We start from the raw sequence: 21,787 nt of genomic DNA, 5'->3' as shown, positions 1-21,787 counted from the left end.
CATCTTTTTTAGTCTCTGTTGGGCTTTAGGGCTTTTAGATTAAAATAAATGACTGATACTCAGCAAATAAATGTTTGTATAGATAATAGATGACATGAGAATTGTTAAGAGTTAAAGAATGATGCTTTGGTTCAAAATCTTTTATTTAAATATCATATTTAGAAGATTCTGTTATGAAAACATTGTACTTTTCTGTTCACTGTTTCTATGTGTTTCTATAATTTATTTTGTTTAACATTACATTAGACATATTGGAGTGGTTTCGCGGACGGGATTTCCCAGAACAGCTCAAACATGCATTTTATATTAATGCATTTTAGTAAATCTAATCTCACAGTTTAAAGTACTATCTTGATTTACATTTGTACATATTCTGTTTGTGCATTAGGCTATATGCAGGTTTTAAACATGAAATAAAAACAATATGTGCTAACTCAAAATTGTATGGCTTTAAATGTTAAACTATAGTTAGACTTAGATATAATTAAACAATTGCTTTGAAACATCACCATTATAAAATATGTGTGGGGAGGAAGACATAATCAAAAATAGACATTATTGTTGCTATATTTTGTTTTTACAGGTTAGTTTGCTAATTTCTGGCACATTACATAAAGTTCGATATGTGTTAATGTTCAGTTTTTATGTTGTATACTCAACGATTAAGTACAAAGCTTTGCTTTTTGATGAGATTAAAATTTCCATTGCAAATTACAGATTAGCTGTGAAGACATAATGTTAATAGCCTACATATATCTTTTCATTCAAATACTTGTACACAAATATTTCTACACAAATAATTAGGTTTTTATGGCAGACTTTATGACATGTTTTCTGATCAAGCTAAGACACTTTATAAACTGGATTCAACACATAATGGCAAGAAAACAGGACAGCATGAAACCTAACAGGATGATAAAAAACGTATTTAATAGTCCCTATTTTAAAGTCTCGTCATTTTAAATATTTAAAAATACATTTGACCCAGCTTATAAATATTATTTCTATACTTTCTATAGATGTATATGCCTGTTTTCATTCAGCTCTAAAACAGATCAGCAATATGTTGCCTTGTGCATATTTGGAAGGAGTCAAATTTTATGTTAATTATTTTGCACATACAATATAAGCAGCAGCCTTCCTATATCTCCAGTGACAATTCAGTGAAGTATCCTTCCTCAACCCCATCCTCTCCTGTATTGTAATGTACGTTATTAAAAGACTGGACTTTGTTTTTAGAAATGACCATTCAAGAGGAAGACAAGAGAGACCCCAAAACCCCAAGAATTCCCCTTTCATACTCCATGATTTATCACAGCTTTGTTTTCTTATAGGATTAAAATTTCCATTGCAAGTTACATAATATTAGCTATACAAACACCAACATTCTTACTGAACCACCTCATTAAAATACATTTATACTTTTAATACCTAAACACGTTTATCTTCCTATCATACCCTGGTTTTAAGACAGTAGCCAGGGTTTAACCACAGTTAATTTTTTGCACTGGACTGCAAGGTTCATCCAGAATTCATTTCCGTGTCTGGACACAAGATGGCGTCTCAGTGACACATCCACTCGTTTTTATTCACTCACTCCTTCAAGTGCGCTTTATAAGTATTGTCGGAAATAGAGAGTGATTATATAGGAGGTAATTTTGCACAGCCTTGGATGAAAAACAGAAAATATATTTTTCTTCAGATAATGCATATTTTCTGAGGGTGAGAGGGCAGGCAGGCCCTCCGTGCTGGAAATAACAGTAAAACCAGATGGTTTGTTGGTTTTAACTAATCTCCATCTCCCAGTCTGGTTTTATTAGCTTGTTTTGATATTAGTAATCACTTCTTTCTGCGTAAATGAGAGTACATGTCTTCTTTCTACCACATGATGGCAACACAACGCAGGAAAATGGCTTGGAAATACGAGGCTGATTCTCTCAAGGATATGAACCTTTCCTTCCTGTTTCTGTTACACAGGCAGCAAAACCTCCGCATACTGGTCTGGAATATACAAACCTATCAGGCCTCCATAATGGCAGCGCTCGTATCCTTATGCTTAAAACGGCAGTTAATTCATATCTTTAATCACGCTGAAAGCGTGATATTATTAATATAGCATCTGTTATTGTAGTCATTGCATTTATTGCGGCGACATAGACACGCGCTGTTCTCCGGCAATTGTTCTCACCATATTCTCATGGCGGAGACTAAAATTATTTACCACATAGACGAGGAGGAAACTCCGTATCTGGTGAAGCTGTCAGTGGCCCCGGAGAAGGTAACTTTGGCGGATTTTAAAAATGTCCTCAGTAACCGACCGGTCAACAGCTACAAATTCTTCTTTAAATCTATGGATCAGGATTTTGGGTAAGTCTGCTTTGAAGGTGGAACAATCTCGTGCATTGCCAGTATATTCAAGTATATAAACAATGCAATACATAATGCACGCACAAGACTAGCTTTTTATTTTGGATCGCGTGTAAATAAGCTGTCATCTCGACTGCGGCAGTGTCATCATTGGCACCTGCCCCTTAGTGCTGCTGATGATGTCTGTATCATCTCCATTGTGGGATCAGAGCGGGCAAAAATGGACCTGGTTATTAAATATACAGTAGCATCCCACATGAAAGATACTGTAGTATACGTTTTTACTATAGTAAAAAGTAAGTTGTAGCATAGTGTATGCCTATATTATAGTAATTACCAGAATTTGTTCATGTGTAGGCCTACTGTATTATTTTGTTATATTAACTATTCTGAATATTGTAAATATTAGTTTAATTTAAAATGTAATTAAATTATTCAAAAACACTGTGGTAGGCTTTTTACTTCATTTTACTATAGTAAATGCTAAAGTATAGTATGCATGTTGGTCTGTTGTTTGATTTGCATACTTGTGTTTTTATGGTAACCGGGCATTTAGCAAAGAAGAGTACAAGAGTACATCAGTAATAACAGCCATTGGAATTTGAGCTAAAGTGTTGCATATAGAGTCCAATAATGCTGCTGCTTGGTTGATACTCCTCATAAGTGAGGTATCAACATTAAATTACTTAATGAATTATTCTTTACTTATGTCCGTCTATCTTTATTTCCAAATGTAAAATGCATGTGTTTGTCACAGTCACTGACAATAAGTATCATTTATTTTAGGTCTGTCAGTTATATATCATCAGTCATTGTCAACCTCATTGAAATATAAGACACAGAGACTCTGTTTATTGTGCTAAAACAACTTACTTACAGAAGTAAGTCTAATGTTGTTTCATATAGTGATTGTCATCCGCAATGAATATTTACATTGTAGGCTAATTACATTTTTGTGGTTTGTTGTGCCTAGTAAACATCTGCTCTTAGCTGTTTGTCCATTCAGATCAAAGGGTTAAAAATAACTTTTGTATAAAGATCTATAACTCAAAGGTTCTCTTTAGCAAACTGAATGTAAAATGCAAACCAAGTCAGACGGTGTCAGATTCTTTTGGCCCAATGCCAGCCTTTGAAATTCCAATAATTTTTGCTTAAATATTAAAAAAGTATAAACATTGACACCACAAAGATATTTTCAGAGTTCACTATTTATAGTATATTGTAGTAAATAATGTGTTTTTTAAAAATGTGTAGTGATTTCAAAGATTATTGTAGCATTTTTGTAGCACATTCAGATTTTTTAAAAGGTCAACTAAAGGGCTGTCACTACAGGTATTTGTAATGTAGCTAATTATCTTTAGCTTCTTTTAGACTTGGTAATTGTTAGGTAAACTAATTACAGATGCGTGTTTTAGGTTTTTCTCTGACCCACATTGAATATCAGATGTCTTTTGAAAACAGTATGTGGTAACATAAAAGACATAAATTAATATATAATATAAATTAATAAACATTACACAATGGGCTGTCATTTTTGTCTGTTTAAAATTGTATACGAATTATAGTATACACATTATGTATTAGTTATGGTGTTATATAGTAAAGTAGTATATTGTAATATATATTTATTGTATGTATTGGCTGTATGTTGCAGAATAATAGGCTATTGCAGAATAATATTTGTAGTAGAACTTCAATGACTTGAATGACCTTTGACTTAATGACAAACCTGTTCTGTGACCTGTATTTCATACAAGTATGTAATATTTACATATGGGACAACAACTGAAGTAGCAATAAATCATCTGTAATATTAATTGTTTTGTTTAGGGAAGGTAAGGGAAAGTTGGCTAAACATAGCCTTTTAGCTATAATGGTATGCTTTCCACTGAAATTAAAAACAAATATCTCTAATATGGCCAAATAATGTGAATCCTCCAAAGCATAAATATGAACATGCATATTGTATTTTAAAACTTTATTTGTACTGTCATGCAGAGACTGTATGAAGTTGGGGGCATACTTGCATGACAGGCAGGCAAATGAGGTCCTTTCAAAAATATACTGTCGCAGATGATTATGAAATTGTAAAACTTGCATGGTGGTATTATAATTCTTTCTTTCGCATGTGTTGCTTTACAATGTATAATGCATATGGTTGTTTCTCTGTGTTCTCGCAGGGTTGTCAAAGAGGAAGTCTCAGATGATAATGCCAAATTGCCTTGTTTCAATGGGAGAGTGGTGTCATGGGTGAGCTGTGATAACCTCAATCCAGTATAGCATTAAATTAGAGGGGAAGAGGCAGGCAGTAATGCATTCATAGATGCATCACATGCACTAAATCATATACTGCATTATATTGAGCATCACTGGCCTGTTTGATGGTACTGATTTAAATATGTTTAAAAAGCATTCGATTTGCAGAAAAGGCACATACTATGAATGTAGTATCTGGCAAAAGCAAAAATGTTAAAGTTTGTCTACAAAGTAAAAATGCATTACATTGTAAAAAAGTACCACAGACATTCAAAACTGTGAAACGTCAAAAGTTTGTACGTCACTATCAAAAATCATTGTGACATTATCATATCAAGCTATTTTATACTCATTTTCTGAGATCTTCTGTAACCTGTGCTATGTTTCCTCATATTTTTGATTATGTATTTTCAGCTTGTGTTGGCCGAGAGCTCCCACACGGATGGGATGTCAGTGTGCACAGACAGTCATACTGAGCTGCCCCCACCTCTGGAAAGGACGGGAGGCATTGGAGACTCCAGGCCCCCCTCATTCCAGTACGTATGCTCACATCTTGCTCAGTGAAGCAAACAACCTACATTCACCTGCATATTCATAACACTCATTTATGGTGTACTGTAGAGGAGAAATGTACAAATCGATATTAGAATCCTGTTTATCGCCTCTTGTATTCAACTTTTAAAATGTAATGTATTCCACACATTTCCGCTACAGAAATACCACCCCAAGTCACATTTTGAGAATAGGTGATTTTTTACGATTCCGTGCCTGGTGAGTAGAAAAGCGGCAGTATTTAGGAATATAATAGGACTCGCAGTGGGCTCTTTTGACTTACTTGTTCTAGTAGGTATACCATTAGAAATCACCAATGTGTTCATAGCTCTAATAGAGTATGTGCCAGCAACATCAAGGTCTTAGGAAATACAAAAACGTATATTAAATAAATACTTTCACATTGTAATATGTTTCGAATAAAATCTTTGGTTAGAGGGGAGAAAAAAATAAATCTAACTTTAAATATACAGTAAATATGCTGTTAGTATTTAAGTATAAATGTTGGGATTATTCATTTGTAAAGAATCTGTGATGCTTTTGTGTAGTTAACAAATTCAAAAATATTAAGGCAAGAGACTTAAACACACAATTAACATTTATTTACATTAGATTTTAAAACTGTAATATAAATATAAAATAGCCATCTGAAGACCCCAGACAGAAATTTCTGCAACTTTTTACTTGATTAATGATGATACTTAATCATATGTAGTATAATGTGGTTTCAAACGAACATCTTGTTTTGATGTGTATTAAGGGGTTGACTTGGTCTGTTGCTAGTATATTTCTGCCCTCTTGTGACTTGTCTTTAAACTGCAAAGCAGTTATTTGATTATGTAACTTTGAAAGGGTCCTTACAAATTCTTACATTGGCTTGACTGATCATACTTTCTTCACTGCTTTTCCATATGCATCAAATGTATTATTGTATCTCTGTAGTTTAAATGAAAACCATTTGATGTTTGGTACTGTGAGTTCCCTTTTTATGGGATATGGTAAATTGTTTTAAAAAAGGTTATCACATTTAGGGATAAAGATAGATGTAAGCTTTTTTATTTGATACTGGTGAGGTTGAGCTTTGTGTGTTCTTATTGGAGGAAAAGAGGCGTTTGGTTGGTGATTAGTAATCTTTCTTAGAAAAAGATGAATCCATTTCATCTATCTCACCTTGCTCAGGTTTCTGCAGAGGCCACGTATAGTCCACATTCGCACAAAAGCTAGCCTTCCCCAGGGGTGTAATTCAGAAATCTTTTGTGATAAAACACCCCTGTGCATCATTATTTACTGACTACTTTATCCCTCCTCTCTCTCATCTCTTATAAAAACTCATATATCTTAGGTGTGTTAGGGCACACTGTTCAATGTCACCCCACATCCTTTTTATAGAGTTTTAGGATACATCGCTTACATGTGTCTTTTACATACACATACAGTGGCAAGAAAAAGTATGTGAACCTTTTGGAATTTCATAGTTTTCAGAATTAAATTTTTATAAAATGTTATCTGATCTTCATCTAAGTCAAGGGTATTGATAAACATCATGTGTTTATGATGTCTTTATTGAGAACAACCAAAAAACCTCATAGTGCTTGCGAAAAAAGTATGTGAACTCAGGGTTGGAGTCAGGGTTTAGCACACTTGGGGTGTCCTTAAGATAATATGTTTGTAGGTGTGGACTACAGCTACTTTGACTGGCCAGCTTGCAATCATTGAGGAGAAGATGAATTCCCAAGTATATTAGACAATTCTTCAGGATAATGTGAGCATGTACCTCAGCTGAAACTGTATAGAAGGTGAGTGATGCAACAGGACAACAACCAAAAACACCGGAGCAAGTCCACAACAGAATGGCTTCAGAAAATCAAACTCCGCTTTTGGAGTGGCCAAGTAAGAGCCTCGACCTCAACCCAATAGAGATGCTATGGTAACTTGAAGATGGCCATACATATAATGTCCAAAGATATGACAGAGCTAAAGCAGTTCTGCAAGCAAGAATGGGCTAAAATTCCTCCTCAACAATGTGCAGGTCTGATTCACAGCTACAGAGAGTGCCTGGTTGAGTTATTACTGCCGTGGGGGTCAACCAGTTATTAATTCTAAGGTTTTACTTGCTTTTTCCACTGCCATTTTCAGATCAGATTTTTTTGTGTTATTATTTTTAGACACATTATGTTTGTCAATACCCTTGACTCATATGTAGATCCGATCACATTTTATGACAAATTTATTCAGAAAACCATAAAAATTCCTAAAGGTTCACATACTTTTTCTTGCCACTGTATGTTATGTGTTCACTGTCAGGTTATTTAGGTGATCTCTGTAAGTTTATTATTACGGTTTGGGTTAGATTATTTATACCTACAAAATGGTATAAATAAATATAATATAGGCCTACATGTACATTATGATAGTGTGTCTCTTTGTGTCTCTTACACGCACAGTGCTAATGCAGTAAACAGCAGAGATGGGTTGGACACTGAGACTGGAAGTGAGTCTGTTCTCCGCCACCGTCGAGAGCGAGAGCGTGAAAGGACCAGACGGAGAAGGGATGAATGTGAGTGTTTTCACTGAGATGTTTCAAGATTGCTACTTCTCAGATCCTCGTTTCATGATTTTCACTTTTTTACAACTAACATCAAAACATTATGGATATGATTGTGGCTTGATCCCACCTTGAGTATGACAAACATGCAGTATTTGTTTCATTGGTTTGGTAAATGCGTTATCTTTTAAAAACTGAGACCTGTGTTTTTGTATGTGTGCGTCTTTTTTGTGTTTTGATCAACTTCATTTATAGCAAATTTAAAAGACATCTTTTTGTTTAATTTATTATCTGATCTCTATTAATGTACAGAAAAATGCATATAAAAAGTAATGTTTGAAAAAAAATTAAATAACATTTTCATTTTGTTCTATTTGATCTGCATTACAATTACTAACTGCACAAACAAATCCAAACCCATCCATAATTTACAATTTATTCTTCATTTACAAAAACAGATGTTCACACTAGAGATTTACCCTCCCTTCCTGTTCTATATAGTTCTCTAACAAAACAGATGCTCTCTCTCTCAAACACACAGCCAGAACTCTCACAGTAATTTGTCTGTGTGTCCTGGCAGTGGTGCAGGCTCTCCTCTGTTGGCCCATTAGTTTCCACTGATCATTAATCAGTTGTGGTTTAATTAGGTAGCCAGTCTGGAAACAATGCTGTCAGTGATGACAGTGCAGCATACCGACATAAGTAATAATAGGGCAGAAATTAAAGACAAATATTAAACAATAAGGCATGTGTCCTATGGGAATATATACGCTAATATTTATATTTGATCATTTTAATATAATGTAATCTTGAAAAATAGAAATATATGATGTTTTATTTCCTGTTGTTGTGAAAGAAACCCATCTTTAAATAATTTTCTGGAAATGTTCTTTGTCACCTTACACGTTTTGTTAACATGCCGTGTCTATTAATTAAGTGCTGGTAAATGTTGCGCGTGAATTACTATGCAAATGATGATGGTTTGGCTGTCGCGCTCGCGCAGCAAATGCGAAAGGAGAGTCGCGTGTTCATTGTTCGCGCGCAGCAGCGGTGATGAATGGCAACGGGCGCGTGGCTGGAGCGCTGGCAGAAGGGGCGGGTAATAAATTCACAGTGCGCGCTCCCGCGGGAGATCCAGTTCTCTGTGTAGTGTGTAGCCTAGTAGTTTGTGCACACCGCCGATAAGCTTATGTTCTTTCGTTGTCATTTTCTGAGGTAAGGTGTATTTTTATCACTATTTTGATATACATAAAATGCAAACGTTATTTTGTGTTTTGTCATTTTATGGTGCTTTTGTAATACTAGTCATATATCAGTAAGTTATTCGTCTTTGATTTGTAATTTGGGTAGGTTGAGGGACCTGAAAAAGTGACGTACATTTTCCTATTTGCTGTCCAACAAATTGAAGATTTGAATATGCAGCTGTTTTTTTACTTAAAACTGTTTTTTTTTTATAAATGTAATACCTTACAAAATCGAACGTTATATTAAAAATAATATAATACATTTTCGCAAGCATTCAGAAGATTGCCTCGTTCACGTCACTCGAATGATCTATTGTTATATTATTCGTCTAAACGCGATATATCTTTAGGCTAAATTTATATTGACTCACTTCACAAGTGTGTGTGATGAATTGTGTACTCTGTTAAGTACATTTCGTTGCTGAAATACATTGTTTTTTTAATGGATGGCCTCGTTCCCTCTCTTCATACAGATGTAATAATGTACGTTGTACAGCTGGATGTACATTATCCTGCCTATTACATGGCCACAAAAAAAATGATTTTTAATATTTTATTAGCTCATTTGTAACAAATTCATGCTGGTTTTGGAAAGAAATTAGATTACTAAATTAGATGACGGTACCCGGATGAGCGGTGTTTTGTCATTTTTAGCGATTGTTATCGGGATAACAGAGTGACCAATCAGAATCAAGTGTTTTAGAGGGCCGTGCAATAATAAGCTTATTTACTGCAATAATTTGTGTTTTGTGTGGTCACCCTCTGTAACCTATGCAACTTATTATTTTTATTGGGGGAAAAGACAAAATAAACTTTTAATGGAAATTTCTATTGTGAAAGAAACAGATACCTTACCTAAAGGATTATTAGGAACACCTGCTCAATTTTTCATTAATGCAATTATTTAATCAACCAATCACATGGCAGTTGCTTCAATGCATTTAGGGATGTTTTATCCTGGTCAATACAATCTCCTGAACTCCAAACTTAATGTCAGAATGTGAAAGAAAGGTGATTTAAGCCATTTTGAGCGTGGCATGGTTGTTGGTGCTAGACGGGCCAGTCTGAGTATTTCATAACCTACTCGGTTACTGGGATTTTCACGCACAACCATTTCTAGGGTTTACAAAGAATGGTGTGAAAAGGGAAAAACATCCAGTCCTTCCAGCAGGATAATGCACCATGTCACAAAGCTTGAATAATTTCAAATTGGTTTCTTAATCATGATAATGAGTTCACTGTACTAAAATGGCCCCCACAGTCACCAGATCTCAACACAATAGAGCATCTTTGGGATGTGGTGGAACGAGAGCTTCGTGCCCTGGATGTGCATCCCACAAATCTCTCCATCAACTGCAAGATGCTATCTTATCAATATGGGCCAACATTTCTAAAGAATGCTTTCAGCACCTTGTTGAATTAATGCCACGTAGAATTAAGGCAGTTCTGAAGGCGAAAGGGGGTCAAACACAGTATTAGTATGGTGTTCCTAATAATCCTTTAGGTGAGTGTATAATTGTTTTTTCCACTGTCTTGTGCATTTTCAACCTCTCTTTTCTCATTCTGTCACCTTCATATTGTTTTATAGCCTTTTCTCAACCAAACCTGTACATATTTACTATTCTGGAGTCTGGAGCATGATCTATAAATGAAAATCTAAAAAAAAAACTGAAGTGAGCCTATCCAGTGTAACAGTATGAGAGAGCGATATCAGCCCGGTGAAAGAAGTGTGGCCAGTCCAGCTCTTCTGGAGTGTTTTGGGTTCCACCAGAAAAAGTACGCAAAGTTTGGCTCTTTGAGATGCAACCGCCTTACCAAAGCCTTCCAGCCAATCCGCTGTCACCCCGAGCCACAGCCCCGCCCAAAACAATGTATGTGTTTCCCTTCTTTTTTATGTTCTTATATAGCAGAGAAGACCTCAAGGTGTGATCAAGCCACACATTTATTAACATATGTGTTGCAAATGTTTGTAGTAAATTTCTACTCCTTGACAACTAAGCCACATATTGTGCATTGTTGTTGCCCTCAGTCCCGCGTTTAAACGGTCACTCTAAAGCTGAGCAGCGGGTGGTGAGAGACACAGCCATGGGTTGTGACAGCGCTTCAGTGATGAGCAGCGAGCTGGAGTCAAGCTCTTTCCTCGACAGCGAGGAGGACGAGAATGCTAGCAGACTGAGCAGTTCAACAGGGCAGAGCTCCTCGTTTCAGTTAATGAAGAGACACAAACGCAGGCGCAGACGACACAAAGTGACAAAAATTGACCGGGTGAGACTTGCATGTGTGTAGGTCCATAATATACTGTGCGATTTCTCGGTGCCTTGTGTAACTCCATCGCTTTTACTGTCACAGTCCTCTTCCTTCAGCAGTATCACAGATTCAACCATGAGCCTCAACATCATCACAGTGACCCTTAACATGGGTAAGATCAGCTTACCCCAAAATGCACTTTTTCACGTACACTACAGCACAATTCTTCACTTTCCCGTTCTCTTTTCCTCTCTCTTGCACAGAGAAGTATAACTTTCTTGGTATCAGTATTGTGGGCCAGAGTAATGATCGAGGAGATGGTGGCATCTACATTGGCTCCATCATGAAGGGAGGAGCTGTGGCAGCAGATGGAAGGATAGAGCCAGGAGACATGCTGCTGCAGGTGGGTTGAATTTTAGGAGACTTATTGCTTTTTAACTCTTATTTATACTTAATTTATGATGCAATTACATATTAAAGTAGTATATAAAGATCTCTTATGGTCTCTTATTAATTCCTTTTTTCCAAGGCAGCATTGTATTGTTAATACAGTGAAGTGACTCAACCAGTAATATGTCTTTTTCACTTTATCTTTAATACACTGTGCCAGCTTAGGCTTGTGTTTACATTAGTATTTTTAGAGATTATCTCGATATCCAGGCACAGCTGTCAAATGCCTCCAGCAGTTACTAATCCTTATTGAGTGACATATTACAGTAATGAAGGTGGATTAGACTGATACTCTACACGCACATGGCACAGTGTGGCAGACTGATAATCTAAACATAACCATAAAAGGTTTTAGCATTGTTGTATAACACCTAGGGCTGTCACGGTTATGAAATTTGACTGACGGTTCTTAATAAATTATGACGATTAATTGTCTGTTTTATTGCTTTGACATTAAATTCTCATAATTTTTTTTTCATGATATAATTTTTTACACATTGTTGTGATTATTTAAATTAAATATTTTGCAAAAAATCTATTCCTTGCAGATCCTTAGCATCCTTCAATTCCCTAAATTTGCAATTGCTGTTTTGGAAATGTATGTTTTACCTGCCAGTTCATACTGCTTATCAAAGTTTTCTTTAAATGCAGTTTTTCACTGTATTGAATGGCTTTGCATAATGTATTGTGTTAAAATGTTAAGGAGCACCATCTGATACCGTCTCATTTATACTGGCGCTGCAGCTCCCCCTTGTGTTTTTTAAAGAGATGTGCAATCATTGCGGTGATCTGACATCACGATGAGGTCAAACCATCGTGATGAGATGATTATTTAATCATTGCGACAGCCTTACAACACCTCCCATTGCCTGTATGTCTTTATCAGTATCGGGTGCCATGCCTTGTCAGGCAATTAGATGTAGAATTAGATTCTGCAAAAAATTTTACTGTTTGTATTTGTAGTTGGTATCAGCTCGTCCTAGTATAACAATCCCACAGGGGGAATGTATCATTTAAGTCTGATGGTCTTTATAAATGAAAGATTTGAGGGTCTACATATTTTTATTTGCAGGTAAATGATGTGAACTTTGAAAACATGAGCAATGATGATGCGGTTAGGATCCTCAGAGAGATTGTCTCAAAGAATGGGTAAGAATGAAGAGGAGAAAAGTGTCTGATTTGGACAAAACATGTTGTAAATTTGTTTTAGTTGACTAGTGTCCTTGTCTTTACTAGCCCTATCAGTCTCACAGTTGCCAAATGCTGGGACCCTTCACCTCGGAGTTACTTCACAATACCCAGAGGTGAGCACACACACACTTTGTCTTCTTGCAAATGTAGATGTACGCAAAATATATTTATTTATTTATTTAAGATTATTATTTTGCATTCATTTACTGTCTTTTTTCCAAAGCTGAACCAGTTAGACCAATTGACCCAGCAGCCTGGATTTCCCACACTACTGCACTCACAGGGTCTTACCCACAAAATGGTACAGTCCACTTTTTGACCTGTCAAGTTTGTTTGAAGGCACAGCCCTAATCTTCCGGTTGTCTTTGTGTTCCTCACAGAGTTTGACGATCTCCCTCTTACAATGGGAAAGACAGACATGGCCACCCTTGTCAAGGTGATGAAGCTCCCAGATTCGGGGCTAGAAATCCGTGACCGAATGTGGCTAAAGATTACTATTGCCAATGCTGTTATAGGTGAGATGTTACTGTCTCTTTCTTCCTTTATTAGGTTTGTGTTCATAAACTACATTTAATGATGTGTAAAAATATTGAACTAGTTCAGCAACTTTTTTTTTTAGTATAATTTTAATATTGTTAGCATTGGTGGTTGGGGGGTGAATTAAAAGGTGTAAGACTTGGCAGAGGGTGCTAGCATTTCAACAGTGTTGTTGTGGACAGTTTAGATTTTTTATAATTGAATTAAATAAAAAATGTATATAATAACAAAACGTATTATATATTATGTTTTTATTTTATTTATTTCTATTTGGCATTTTTATATTAATTCTGTTTTGAGTTGCACTGCTACATCCACCAAAACACAATCTTATATAAATAATCCAACCCTCCGAACACTACATTTTAAAGTATCTGTGTAGTTTTTTTGTGTGCTCTGATTGTATTTTGTGCTGTTATAGGAGGGGATGTAGTGGACTGGCTCTACTCACGGGTCGAAGGATTCAAAGACAGGCGAGATGCCAGAAAATACGCAAGCAGCCTCTTGAAGCATGGTTATCTCAGACACACCGTCAACAAAATCACTTTCTCTGAACAGTGCTACTACACTTTTGGAGATCTCTGCCAAAGTATGACAAGCATTGCTACATTTCCTTCCTAGTTCATACATTTTGAGTATTACACTTTATATATATACCTATTATAATATCCTAAATCCTTATTCTTTATTATCTTTATGCCCACTTGCTTCACAGATATGGCCACACTAAACCTGAATGAAGGTTCAAGTGGTGCTGGTTCAGAGCAAGACACGCTGGCTCCTCTCCCACCTCCATCCACTAACCCATGGCCCATGGGTGGCCAACCCTTTCCCTATCCACCCTTCTCCACGGCTCCCTCTGGCTTCCCTCCAGGATATTCCGACCCCTGCCACAGTTTTCACAGTGGCAGTGGAGGAAGCCAGCACAGTGAGGGTGAGTGATTTTAACTTCATTTACTAAAGGATAATTCACACTGAACTGACAAAATCCAACAAATGATGACATTTTGTCTAAGTTTGTCTGTCTTAGGTGCTTGTCAGATCAGTGTGAATAAGCCTTAATATGTTTACATTTAAGTTTTGAGCTGAGGTTGTATTTAAAATCAAATATGGGGATCTGATGGTTATAAGTGAAGAGTTTGGTTCCAAAACGCGATAAACGCCATTTTTGAAAAAAATGAGTTACTGCCAAAATCAGTATTATATCAGGTCAGTAGTTAAAAGTAAATAATTAATTTTACGCAAAATCCAATATCCGCCGTGTTATTCTGTCATCTTTTCTCCCTTTTTTCCCAAAATGCGACAAACGCCACTCCTGCTTTTTTACAGAAAGCAATAAATCCATTTCTGATATTACAGCGGACCATTCACGCAATGTAAACAAACATGGCGGCGCGCTGAGTACACGGAGTCCTAGTTTTCCTCATCTACTTTGTACTTCGTGATCAACAAACAAAACAAAATAATACTTTAATAGCATTGCCAAACCTGTGATGGTTTTCTGTGACGGGAAAGAAACGTAAGCCATCAACATCTAATAATTTCCGCGAGAGGCACCCGGTTGCTTGTTCTCCAGACAGCATCAAGCTTCTCATGCTAAAACATTGTGTTCTTACAAAGTAAGTGTTTTGGTTAATGCCATTAATGTTTATTTTTTAATCATTGTATACCATTAGTCAACTAAATAAATATAAAATGGTAAAGATGAATGCACATTTATATATTGCTTCAATAGATTTATAGCATTTTGTAAAAAAAACTGTCATGGATTTATTGCATTTTGTGGGAAAAAGAATTCGCTTTTATAATAAATCTTTGAAAATCAAGTTATGGATTTGAATTTTTTATGTTTTTATAACTTAAAGATGTGAAAGTTTGTAACGGAAAATAGTGGTTTTCATCTTGTCACTTTCTTGGTATAGAAAACACGTTTTTACTGAAATGAGTTAAAATGGATTTATTGCGTTTTGGAAACAAACTCTTCAAGTGTAAAATGTTTTGTGTTTTACATTTTTATAATATTTTTTTGGCTCATTTCATGATTCACTTCAATCTTCAATGTTAATTCCTGCTTGCTTTGAATTTGTCAGTCTACATCTTCACTTCTGCATCACATGAATGCATCACCTTCGTTCATCTCACACATGGCATGCATTTTTCAGAAAATAAGCTAAGGTTAGCTGTTAGGAAGAAACACTGCACAGCAGCCTGTCGTACTAAAATGCATTACAGGTATTTGTGAGTTTAGATGTGTGTGTGTTTGTGTTGAAAGAGGTTGAGGTGTTACTGACGTCCCATTGAGGCTTTACATGTGGTGTTTTGGTTTGCTGGCAGAAGCATATGGAAATACCTATAAACTCGAATAGGGCAGATTTTACAATATAGGTAGTTATGTTAAGTTAAACAGTTGTTTTTTCTTTTAAAAAAAAATGAAATATGGTAGCAGATGAACATTTCAGATTGATAAGCCAGCGTAATTGCAGTCCAATAGATTTTCTTTTTCCTACTTTTTTGATAATACTATCAAATACCAGTGCTTTTAGAAAATATTGCTCTATTTTGTTTTCTTCAATTATTTTAATCATTACTTTAAAGTCCCCATGAAATCAAAACTTGAAAATTCTTATTTTTTAATTGAATATTGCCGTGTTCGTTATAAACAGTTTATCCATGTGGGACATTATTATTTTTTATTAATGTGTTCTCATAAACTTTAATAAAAATCTGAATATGTACTTCTGCCCTCTTGTGGCGACCATTCTCAGATGATATCAGCTAGACGGCTTTGGTGGGAGCATCTGTTAACCCCGCCACTGCCAACTGTTAATCTGGTGCGAGTTACATTTTTCAATTAAATGCCTACTTTTCTGTATCCAATCAATTTACAGAGGAAAACACAAGACACGTCCGCTACTTCCTCGTGTGATATTCTGTATCACTTGGAAATCCATCACAATACAGAAGTCGATCACGACTTTGTGTTAACAGGACTGTTAAAATACCGTGAGACTACATGCTGTTGTTTAAATGGTTTAAACATTTGCCATTATTTTTCAATCAACATAATGTATTTAGTAAAAAACAATGGTCAGTGAAATATGGCGATACTTAATTAACATTTAATCTTTATTTAAATTCACATTTGAATCTGACATATCATCAAAACATGTAAATAAATATCTTATATGAGCACATATAAGATTTTATTTGAAATGAGCAGGTAGTTGTAGATGTGGTATACGGGCAGATTCGGACAGGCACGTGGCTCTGTGTAACTTTGTTGTTTCCTGTCACTTTTGCTGGGCAATGACAGACTGATGGAGGAGGTTATCTCAACGCTGGGGTGTCCGGTAAGGCAGCCTCACTTCGACTCTTTCCCCCTTATCTCTCTCTCTCATGGTCATGCCTCCCTCCATAATTGGGTGTTTTTGTTACTGGATCTGTCCTGCTGCCTCACCTTTTGTCTTTATATTTTCAGCATGTTTTGGTCTTGTGTTAGACTGGAAATGCACACAACAAAATCAATGTAGATCTGTTTAGAAAAAGTTTAGTTGACTATATAGACAATGATTATTGGCTTTAGTGTTTTTTTGTTTGAAGCAGTAGTTTTATATTTAGGATAGAGCACCTCATCTTATCATTTGCATTATTGTCATTTGGCTTCTGTGTTAAGGCATCTAATTTTAATTGCACATCTCATAGATGTAATTCATCAACTTTTTAATTACCATATTTTCTCATCATAGTCTTTGATAAATGGATTGGTGTCGCACATTACTTCTTGTAAAGAAGTAAACCCATGGGATAAAATATTTTCTGAACAAAAGGGATTCATTCATTCCAAACCTATTGGCTGTTATATGTAATGTGACAAGGTAGCTGCATTGACTAGCTAGAGACATTTTAAAATCAAATGTTAATATTTATTCTTATTAGAACGAACTCCACAAGCTCAACATTTTGAAACGAACCATTTGGTCTTTAGAGTGTTCGGTTTTAAATAGTATCATACTCCTAAAAAACCTTCACAACACAAGCCATGTTTATCCTTGTTGCACGTGAACCTGTATTTATTGTAGCCTGGATTTAATTTTTTTCGTCTTGCATAGTTTTGTCATTAGCCTAATTTAGTTTTGACCAAGTGACAAATTAATTTAGATTTACAGCTTTTGATACAAAAATGCTTTTCAAAGTTTTCATAGTTTATTGCACCCGATTTTTATTGTAAAACAAGTGCATCAGTTAAAGGAATAGTTCATTTTCTTGAAAGATAAATCCAGATCATTTGCTCGCCACCATGTCATCCAGGGTGTTGGTGTCTTTCTTTGTTCAGTCCAGAAGAAATTATGTTTTTTGAGGAAAAATTTTTTCTCATTTTAATGGACTTTAATGGACACCGACACTTAACCCTTAACTCAACACGTAACAGTTTTTTTCAACGGAGTATCAAAGGACTCTAAATGATCCCAAACGAGGCATAAGGGTCTTATCTAGCGAAACGATTGTCATTTTGGCAAGAAAAATAAAAAATATGCACTTTTAAATCACAACCTCTCATATTCCTCCGGTCCTGAAAGCTTCGGCGTGACCTCACGCAATACGTCAAGAGGTCACAGAGGATGAACGCGAAACTCCGCCCCAGTGTTTACAAATGTGTTGAAAGAGGACCGTTCCGACGTTGTTGTATGTGGAATGATACTAATTAATGTTTTTTTGTCCGTTTATTTTTTACAATGGTCCGCAAATGTGTGTTTTATATATGTAACACGTGACCTCCCTACGTCACTACGCATTTACGTCGCGCTGGACCGGACCTAGACGAAAACTTGTGGTTTAAAAGTGCATGTTTTTTATTTTTCTTGTCAAAAATGACAATCATTTCACTAGATAAGACCCTTATGCCTCGTTTGGGATCGTTTATAGTCCTTTGAAAAAAAAAACTGTTACATGTTGAGTTAAGTGTTAAGTGTTGGTGTCCATTAAAGTCCATTAAAATGAGAAAAATCCTGCAATGTTTTCCTAAAAAAACATAATTTCTTCTCGACTGAACAAAGAAAGACATCAACATTTTGGATGACACGGTGGTGAGTGAATTTTCTGGATTTTTCTTGTGAGAAAATTGACTATTCCTTTAAGCTGTGTGTTCACCAACGCATTTAAACGCGAGGTACTTTGGTTGCTGATACTTCTTTTTGGTTTATTAATAATTTTTTAGGATGAGCCTGTTGGTTGGTGTGGTATTTGGCCATCCACTGTAATTAAAAAGGGACATTGAGTGAAGCATTTTACCAAAATTTTAATCATTGGCAACCAGTTAAAAAAGCAGAGCACCCGACGCTCAGTGCAGAATAATGCTCAGCATCTCGCTAGCTGACAAAATTTTTTGAAAATCCGAATAATTACATTGGCCTAAGGAATATTTGCTTTGGTGTACACATGGCCTTATTAACTCTTTCCCCGCCATTGACGAGTGATCTCCTCAATTAAGAGAAAACATTTGCATAAAAATGTGTTCCTGAAGAATTTTTATGTTGATCTGCAATACCGCGATTATCCACTGGATTGCCTAATTAAAAAAATTGAAGCCAAAACGTTATTTACTCATTTTAAACTCTGTGCATGTTTTGATGATCATTCATAATCTGATCTCTAACAAAATTTCTTCACAAAAATGCAATTATTTCAGCTTTTTGCTAAAAAAAATCATATTTAAGAGTTTAAAAGTAGAGAAAAAAATATAGATAGAATGAAAGTTTTTTCCCGTTTTGTTTGTTTGTTTGAAAGCAGAGGGCCTGTTCTTTCATTTGATATATTTTTATGTTTATACATGTTTAGAAGATAATTTTCTTGGAAGGCATTTTGTGTACTTTTGTGAAAATCACAAAAAATGTCGGTAGGCAACTTTTCAAAAATGGGTGGCAGGGAATGAGTAAAAAGAATTTCCACCTTTTTTTATAAATTGTTAAAATCATGTAAATATACAAGTATTATATTTATGTATCCTTTTTTTCTTTGTTTCTCGGTACATGTTTTAAATGCTCATGTTTATTTTTTTCAGTAAGTCGAAGCAGCAGTTCCAACCCCAGTGTTGGGCGGACCCAGCGATCTTTGCCAAGAGAAAAAGACCGCAAGTCAACTGGTAGTGGCGGCAGTGAATCAGATTCAGCCAATCGAGCGGGTGGAAAGAGGTGTGAACGGTCTGGTAGCCAATTAAGTCATCGTAGCCATGCCCTATCATCTCACAGCCACGCCCACTCCGGACACAGCCAGACTCATTCGCGGGTCCCCTCCCAACATAGCCGCACATCCTTCTCTTACAGCCACGCTTCGTTTTCCAAATATGGCCGCGCCTCTTGTGCACTCAGTGAACGGAGCCACGCTTCCTCTTATGGACCCCCAGGTCTGCCACCTCCCTACAGTCTGGCCAGATTGACCCCTAAGGGCGCTATCAACAGCGTGCCTCCAGGGGCCCCACCAGTAAGGGAACTGGGGGTCATACCACCTGAACTTACCGCCAGTCGCCAATCCTTCCAGCATGCCATGGGCAACCCTTGTGAGTTCTTTGTGGATATAATGTGATCATCTAATGAAAACAAAAAATAGCAGTACACCTAAATTCATTTTGTAACCTCACACAGCACCTCTGTTCCTTTAAAGATGATGCCATATAGGATTTTACAGTCAGTTTTTACTTACAGTATTAAATACTGTGGTCACAGCTATTTGAAGTATAAGATAAGTGTTGAACAAAAGTGAACCAAATCCTTCATGCCAGAAAATTTACAGTGCTTATTTGAGAGGTTTGTAAGTTATAATTTTTATTATCCATTATTAGCAATAAAATTGCACACCAGCAGTCTCATTTTATCCTCAAGTTGCTTGTAAAGGGTACTATAGTTGCTTTAGCACAAATGTAAAAAGTAGTAGAGACAATCAGATGATTGGTCAAGAACTGTTAGTCCATTCCAAAGTTTAGTAACTCTACAATCAGCTTGACTACTCAACACTCTCTAATACGAGAAAGATCCAGCAACAAAAAGTATTTTCATCTTTTCAGATGTCTATATTGTATTTTTATGGTGCACATGTCGTGATTTATGCCTACAACGTCGTCTGGGATGGTGAAAAGTATAGGCAGTATAAATCATTTTTGGACACGTTTCCAATTATTATTAGGTTTATAAGGTAGCATGTCACTGTTATGAATGGCTCCCTTAGCTATAAAGCACTAACTAGAAAACTGTATTTTCAGGAAATAAATAAGCCCAAAACGTCTGGGCTGCTGGACATCAGGGTAAACTCACGAACCAGCACTTATGTATGTGTGAAACCGATTGGCTCTTGCTTAAAGTTTAAATGAGTTGTATTTTGTTAAGATTTTAAATATTGTAAAGTCTACAGAGTCTTGCCCTTGGGAAGCTGTCAATCAGTCTCAAAGAGAAATTGAATTGGTAAAGAGGTTTAAAGTAACTAAATGAAGGGGGATTTATATATTTAGGATACTTGCTGTTTGTTCAGTATCTATCAATTTAAATACTGTCAGCTGAAGTTATAATTGGCACTTTTACATGGTTTGACCTGCCCTGGTATTGTAAGTGTACGTCACTAAAGATGTGTCGTCCATTTTTTGCTTCGAAACAGTCTAAGAAGTGTTGTGTATATAGTTCATTTTTATTGTAAAATATGAAAACTAATTGTATAGAAAGATGTGTACAGAGCTTCTGGCAATGCCTTTTTGTAGTTATGTATAAATTGACCTCTGTGTAGGTGTTTGTGTATGTTTTCTGTTGAAAGCAGTTTTCTAAAGTTCATTCTACTCTGTGTATTGGTCTGTCAGTGAAACTGTCAAATAAAAAAGGTCCATTATGTGAGTTTAATTTTTTTCTTATTCAGTGAAGTACACAAGTCAACATTTAAAGTGTATCTAAACTTTCATGAAAGTTGTCTTAAAACCAGTACCCAATACTCGTTTTTGTCTTAGGACAACTTTGATGAATTTTTTTGATCCACATCAAATGTGAAACTAGTATATCAGCACATACAGTAAAAAAAGAAAAAATAGGTGGTTTGTATGTTTATTTGTATAACATGCAACACATTGCTTTAGTACTGAGCCCGTGAAGGGTCACTTTGGTGTATTTTTTTAGACCACACTATTGCGTTCCCACGCAATACTTTTGCTTTCCCACGCAATACTTTTTGCGTTCCCTCGCAATACTTTTTGCGTTCCCTCGCAAAACTTTTGCGTTCCCCGAGAAACCTTTTGCGTTCGCTCGCAAAAAGAGACTACTGTTTTCTCGAGAAAGCACAGCGCTTCACAGCGTCACATGAGGCAGTTCATAGGCATTGGCATCATTGATGCCCACTGTTTGAAGATATGATATATAACTACTGTTAT

The 21,787-nt window shown here is 35.9% G+C and overlaps 1 protein-coding gene across 1 annotated transcript; it reads left to right on the top strand.

Moving 5' to 3' along the window:
• The first annotated feature begins 1,897 nt into the window (after positions 1 to 1,897).
• On the top strand, positions 1,898 to 21,260 carry dvl1b (dishevelled segment polarity protein 1b). Its single transcript, XM_073876069.1, has 14 exons — positions 1,898 to 2,367; positions 4,548 to 4,617; positions 5,038 to 5,159; positions 7,620 to 7,732; positions 10,994 to 11,229; positions 11,314 to 11,383; positions 11,475 to 11,614; positions 12,734 to 12,810; positions 12,898 to 12,965; positions 13,076 to 13,153; positions 13,233 to 13,367; positions 13,811 to 13,978; positions 14,105 to 14,323; positions 19,448 to 21,260. Exons 1-14 carry the CDS (start codon positions 2,198 to 2,200, stop codon positions 19,966 to 19,968), a joined length of 2,187 nt encoding a protein of 728 aa, XP_073732170.1. The 5' UTR covers positions 1,898 to 2,197; the 3' UTR covers positions 19,969 to 21,260.
• Positions 21,261 to 21,787: the final 527 nt, after the last annotated feature.

This window comes from Misgurnus anguillicaudatus, chromosome 14 (assembly GCF_027580225.2).
Source record: "Misgurnus anguillicaudatus chromosome 14, ASM2758022v2, whole genome shotgun sequence".
Taxonomy (NCBI): Eukaryota; Metazoa; Chordata; class Actinopteri; order Cypriniformes; family Cobitidae; genus Misgurnus; species Misgurnus anguillicaudatus.
The sequence above is the reverse complement of the archived record's forward strand: the minus strand, read 5'-3'. Positions and strand labels throughout refer to the sequence as shown.

What these genes read in the sequence shown, in the direction of transcription:
- dvl1b (XM_073876069.1), top strand. Translation starts at nt 2,198, where the DNA reads ATGGCGGAGACTAAAATTATTTACCACATAGACGAGGAGGAAACTCCG. An exon ending in CACAGTGACCCTTAACATGG is followed by an intron (nt 11,384 to 11,474) that starts GTAAGATCAGCT and finishes TCTCTTGCACAG; the next exon opens with AGAAGTATAACTTTCTTGGT. An exon ending in TTTTGGAGATCTCTGCCAAA is followed by an intron (nt 13,979 to 14,104) that starts GTATGACAAGCA and finishes CTTGCTTCACAG; the next exon opens with ATATGGCCACACTAAACCTG.